Source organism: Adiantum capillus-veneris, unplaced genomic scaffold (assembly GCF_014529385.1).
Source record: "Adiantum capillus-veneris isolate H3 unplaced genomic scaffold, ASM1452938v2 Hic_scaffold_33, whole genome shotgun sequence".
Lineage (NCBI taxonomy): Eukaryota > Viridiplantae > Streptophyta > Polypodiopsida > Polypodiales > Pteridaceae > Adiantum > Adiantum capillus-veneris.
In genome coordinates, this window is record NW_028221440.1 from 3,330,090 (window position 1) to 3,335,005 (window position 4,916).

At 42.4% G+C, this 4,916-nt stretch overlaps 1 protein-coding gene across 1 annotated transcript in view; it reads left to right on the top strand.

The window, feature by feature from the left end:
- The window catches only part of LOC147417020 (uncharacterized), a 5,287-nt gene extending 4,701 nt beyond the window's left edge, over nucleotides 1-586 (top strand). Inside the window, exon 2 of the mRNA XM_086507916.1 lies at nucleotides 315-586. Within this exon, the coding sequence (XP_086364042.1) occupies nucleotides 315-586 (272 nt within the window). The remainder of the gene's footprint in view (nucleotides 1-314) is intronic.
- Nucleotides 587-4,916: the final 4,330 nt, after the last annotated feature.

The window sequence follows — 4,916 nt, forward strand, 5'->3', positions numbered from 1 at the left end:
CCGGTGGATCCACTCTACAATATGGAGTGAAGAAGCCGAAATAGTAGCTTAAAACACCGCCGGGAAAAGACATAAAAAAAAATTGGTTGAAGTCTGACGTAGTTGTAAACTCGTGGTACATCGGAGCAGTGTAGCGAACGAAATTAGAAATATCGAATCGGATCCAATTTATCGCAATCGATTGGCAAACATGCTAGTTGATCGTATCCTGAAAAACGGCAAAAAATCACTAGCTTATCAGATTTTTTATCAGGCTATGAAGCGGATTAGATAAAAGACAAATAGGAACCCACTGTCTGTTCTGCGACAGGCAGTGCGTGGGGTAACTCCCGATGTAGTCACAGAAACCAAACGTGTGGGTGGATCAACTTATCGAGTTCCCATTGAAGTAGTACCTGCAAAAGGAAAAGCTTTGGCCATCCGGTGGTCATTGATCGCATGTCGAAAACGCTCAGGTCGAAGTATGGCTTTAAGGTCGAGTGATGAATTGATAGATGCCGCCAGAAATTCTGGGAGTGCCATACGGAAGAAGGAAGAGACTCATAAAGTTGCGGAAGCTAACAAAGCTTTTGCCCACTTCCGTTAGTTTTGCTTAGATGAGATTAGTTCCAATCCACAATCTTTTCGTTGTGGATTGGAATCGGGGCGCAAGTATCGGGGAATCGAGAAACACTACGCAGAGATGGATGAGTGAGGGGTTGACGACTACTTCCTCCTTAGTTCGTCAATTATTCCAATATTTACAATACGTTGGCCGATGCAAAGCTGCGGAGTGCTTCGTCCATGAAAAGGCTTGACGCAGGATTCTTTTTTTTTTTTATTTTTTAGAGACCAAAATTGATTAGGGGCGTGCATTACCTAGGAGAGAAATTTCATTTCTCCCTCTCCCCTTGTTTTAGGGAATCCAGGTTGTGAAATAAGTGACAAAAAATTTTGAGATACGGGGAAAAAGCCTCTGTATCCAAGAATTCTAGAGACTCAATCGATTTTGGTTGACACGGATAGGTTTTTGTGATATGCTACATAGTAACAGGCTTACTAGCCTGGGGAATCACTAATTCCTTTTCGAAAACCAAAAATTCCCATGACCGCAACTTTAGAACGACGCGAAAGCGCAAGCCTATGGGGTCGCTTCTGCGACTGGATCACCAGCACTGAAAACCGTCTTTACATCGGATGGTTTGGTGTCTTGATGATTCCCACCCTACTAACCGCAACCTCTGTATTCATCATCGCCTTCGTCGCAGCTCCTCCCGTAGATATTGACGGTATTCGCGAGCCCGTTTCTGGTTCTTTGCTATACGGTAACAACATTATCTCTGGCGCTATCATCCCTACTTCTGCAGCTATTGGGTTACACTTCTACCCAATCTGGGAAGCAGCTTCCGTCGATGAATGGCTTTACAATGGTGGTCCCTACGAACTGATCGTTCTTCACTTCCTACTTGGTGTAGCTTGCTACATGGGTCGCGAATGGGAACTAAGCTTCCGTTTAGGTATGCGCCCCTGGATTGCTGTCGCTTATTCAGCTCCAGTCGCAGCTGCTGCCGCCGTCTTCCTGATCTATCCAATTGGTCAAGGAAGTTTCTCTGACGGTATGCCTCTGGGCATTTCTGGTACTTTCAACTTCATGATCGTATTCCAGGCTGAGCACAACATCCTTATGCATCCTTTCCACATGTTGGGTGTAGCTGGCGTATTCGGCGGCTCTCTATTCAGTGCTATGCATGGTTCTTTGGTAACTTCTAGTTTGATTAGAGAAACTACTGAGAATGAGTCTGCCAATGCAGGTTATAAGTTTGGTCAAGAAGAAGAAACTTACAACATTGTAGCTGCTCACGGCTACTTCGGTCGTTTGATCTTCCAATATGCTAGCTTCAACAATTCTCGTTCTCTACACTTCTTCTTAGCTGCTTGGCCCGTGGTAGGTATCTGGTTCACCGCCTTAGGCATCAGTACTATGGCATTCAACTTGAATGGTTTTAACTTCAACCAATCTGTGGTTGACAGCCAAGGTCGCGTTATAAACACCTGGGCTGACATCATAAACCGCGCCAACCTAGGTATGGAAGTCATGCATGAACGTAACGCTCATAACTTCCCCTTAGACTTAGCCTCTGTCGACGCCCCTTCTATAAACGGATAATATCCGTCTGGTTAGGCAGCACAGCTGGATACCAAACCCTTCAATTTAAGAAGATATAGTTTGGTATCCAATGAAAAGGAAAAGGTAAGGTCCGTACGGTGGAGCAAAAAGGGAGAGGATAACGGACTGTCACAATCTCACGGTCATCAGTTTCCCATCTCGAATTGAGAAGAACGAAGAATTGGAATATCCTTCCGGGATTTCCTAATTGAAAAGAGTTACTAATTTGATTCGCTGAATTCTTGTAACCTTTCAATCTTTTGGGTAGAAGGAGTTGGGAGTACATTCCTCATTTTGCAGATTCTATGTTGTCTTGTTAGATACATGCAGTTAATATGGATGTGTATCATCCAAATAAGCTATCTAGCTTAACAGATGGATCTCGTTCACATTTGGGGAGCCCCTTAACAAAAGCAAGTGGCAAAAGGGGCGGACGTAGCCAAGTGGATCAAGGCAATGGATTGTGGATCCATCACGCGCGGGTTCAATCCCCGTCGTTCGCCCATCCGAGTAATTCAATACTACTGCTCCGCCCGCTTAAGGCAGGGAAAATTTGCCGAGTTGGGTGGGATATATGCGGGTCTCCTCGACAATAACATCTGAGAATTCCCAATTTCATTCCAGCTTCGGATGCAACTATTTACGGAAAGAACCAGACTCGTCTGATAGATTTCCTCCATCACATCTTGAAATGTTCGAAATTCTCAGTATAATAAATATGGGAAATAGATAGATAAGTAGTCTCAGAACTAATATGGGAAAAAAGCTATGGTAAAAAAGGTGATAGAAAAAGGAAGAGGAGTAAGGGGCCGAGATTATTCATCTAAAGTTTGGGACTTCTTAGAAATCGATGCATTAAACTACTTCTCCGAATCATTGAAAAACCACTATCTCGAAGAACTTGTAGTTAGTCCAGCTTCCACTGCTGAACCTTTCATCAGATTATCTGACTTGTGATTTCTAAGTTTACTGTTTCTACGTAATCTGCGTCATTCAATAATGAGGGGTAGTGGCGTCACCCTGGAAATGCTGATGTTGCTGGCGATACCAATTTTTATGCATTGCCTGAGTTACAAAAATTCGATTGATAGGGGTTTTGTATTAGCAAAAGTCATTGATGGAGGTGAGGGGATAAGAAAGAAACAGACGGAAAATTATGGCAATTTCTCCTACGATTGCTTCCTCCAATTCAAGAGATTTTTATCCGTCGGAAGAGATGGGAAGAGAGAAATACTGGAGCCCTACTACTTAGGTTTGAACAAAGATATTTCAATTTCTGCAAGTTCTTCAAAGGAGGAAAGAGAAATCCGTTATGATGTCACGACTCCCTTGCCTTCCGGTAGGTGGAAGGCACGCATAATGAGGAGGGATTCCCTACTATTTGGCGGGGATAGATTCAAGGGGAAAACTGAAGGGATTCAAGTGGTTCGTGGGGGTAGGTATCTGCAAGATTTAGTTAGGTTTTTCAAATTCTATAAAAACTTGGTAGTTTCCAAAAACGGAAGTGACTGCCACCAAAACAATTTTGATTCGTTGCTTCTCCGGGAAATCTGTGACAAGCAAGATCTGGGTCGGTTACAAGCAATACGGTTGGGAAACAATTCATTAAGTTCCGTAGTATTGTACCCCTTTGAATCTGAATCCGCAGATTCAGCCGATCCCCGGAGGGACGGATCGGCATTTCCCTCTGAGCAAGAAGTCTTTTCCAACTTGTATTCGTTTACGTCTCGTGAGAAAACAATATTGTTTCGCAACTCTATATCTGGATTAGATTATGGAGAAGATGAGGGAGGCTTTCCCGTTCTACATGCTTATTCACAAGTTAGAAATCAATTAATAAACCGACTCACCAACTTCCTTTCGATAATTAGGAAATCAAACCTTCCTCTTGGTGGGAAAATAGTTATTGACGTCAGTAATAGGATCAAATCCGAGAGAGTCTTTTTTCCATCGGGAATGAAAAAAAATATGCCGTTTACCAAAATATCTGGCAAGAAACTTAGGTTAGCAAGTGGCGGATACTTCGACTTCGTTGAGATTTTCCCAACCTATTTTAAAGCATCCTTAGAGATACCTAGGGAAACAACTAATCAAAATGGAAATACTAATTTTTTAGACGAATTGGAAGGAGGGGGGAACCTAGATTCAATTTATTCTCTAGTTAGATTATATGGGCGAAATAGAATCATACCTCTCTACTCAACATACATATTTCTTCTCCACGATTATTTTTGTGCGTTATCCACTGAATATTTCTTCCGAATCAAATATTGGTTGGATGGCTGGACGGGTGGCAGAGTATACATCAGTTTCACGGGAATTGCAACTGAAGAAACAGTATTCAAGTGGAAGGATGACGTAGAGCGTCTATCGAACGAATATGTTACCTCCCATATTGGTCAGTGTAGGAATGTTCAATCAAATCTGTATAGACGGCTCGATGCAACACGGAATTTGTATGTTTCGCCTGTTAAGAAATTCTTGGGAGAAGCAATGAAGTACAACTTGGCAGAATTAATCTGCCGTGTGTCACTAGTGGGAAACGAGTTGCTAAATAAGACTGGTGTCAGTCTCCGTAGTACCAATAGACATACCAAGAAATATTTTCACCGATTTCTCGATGTGTTATTTCTTTCCAAAATGATTGTTGCTGAGGCTACTCGCCAGAAAATTCTGATAGATACCGTTGATTACTGCATCGAAAAATTGGACGACATAGATTTTGAAAATTGAACAAAATGGAATCGTATTGAGCTTGATTTTTTCTCAA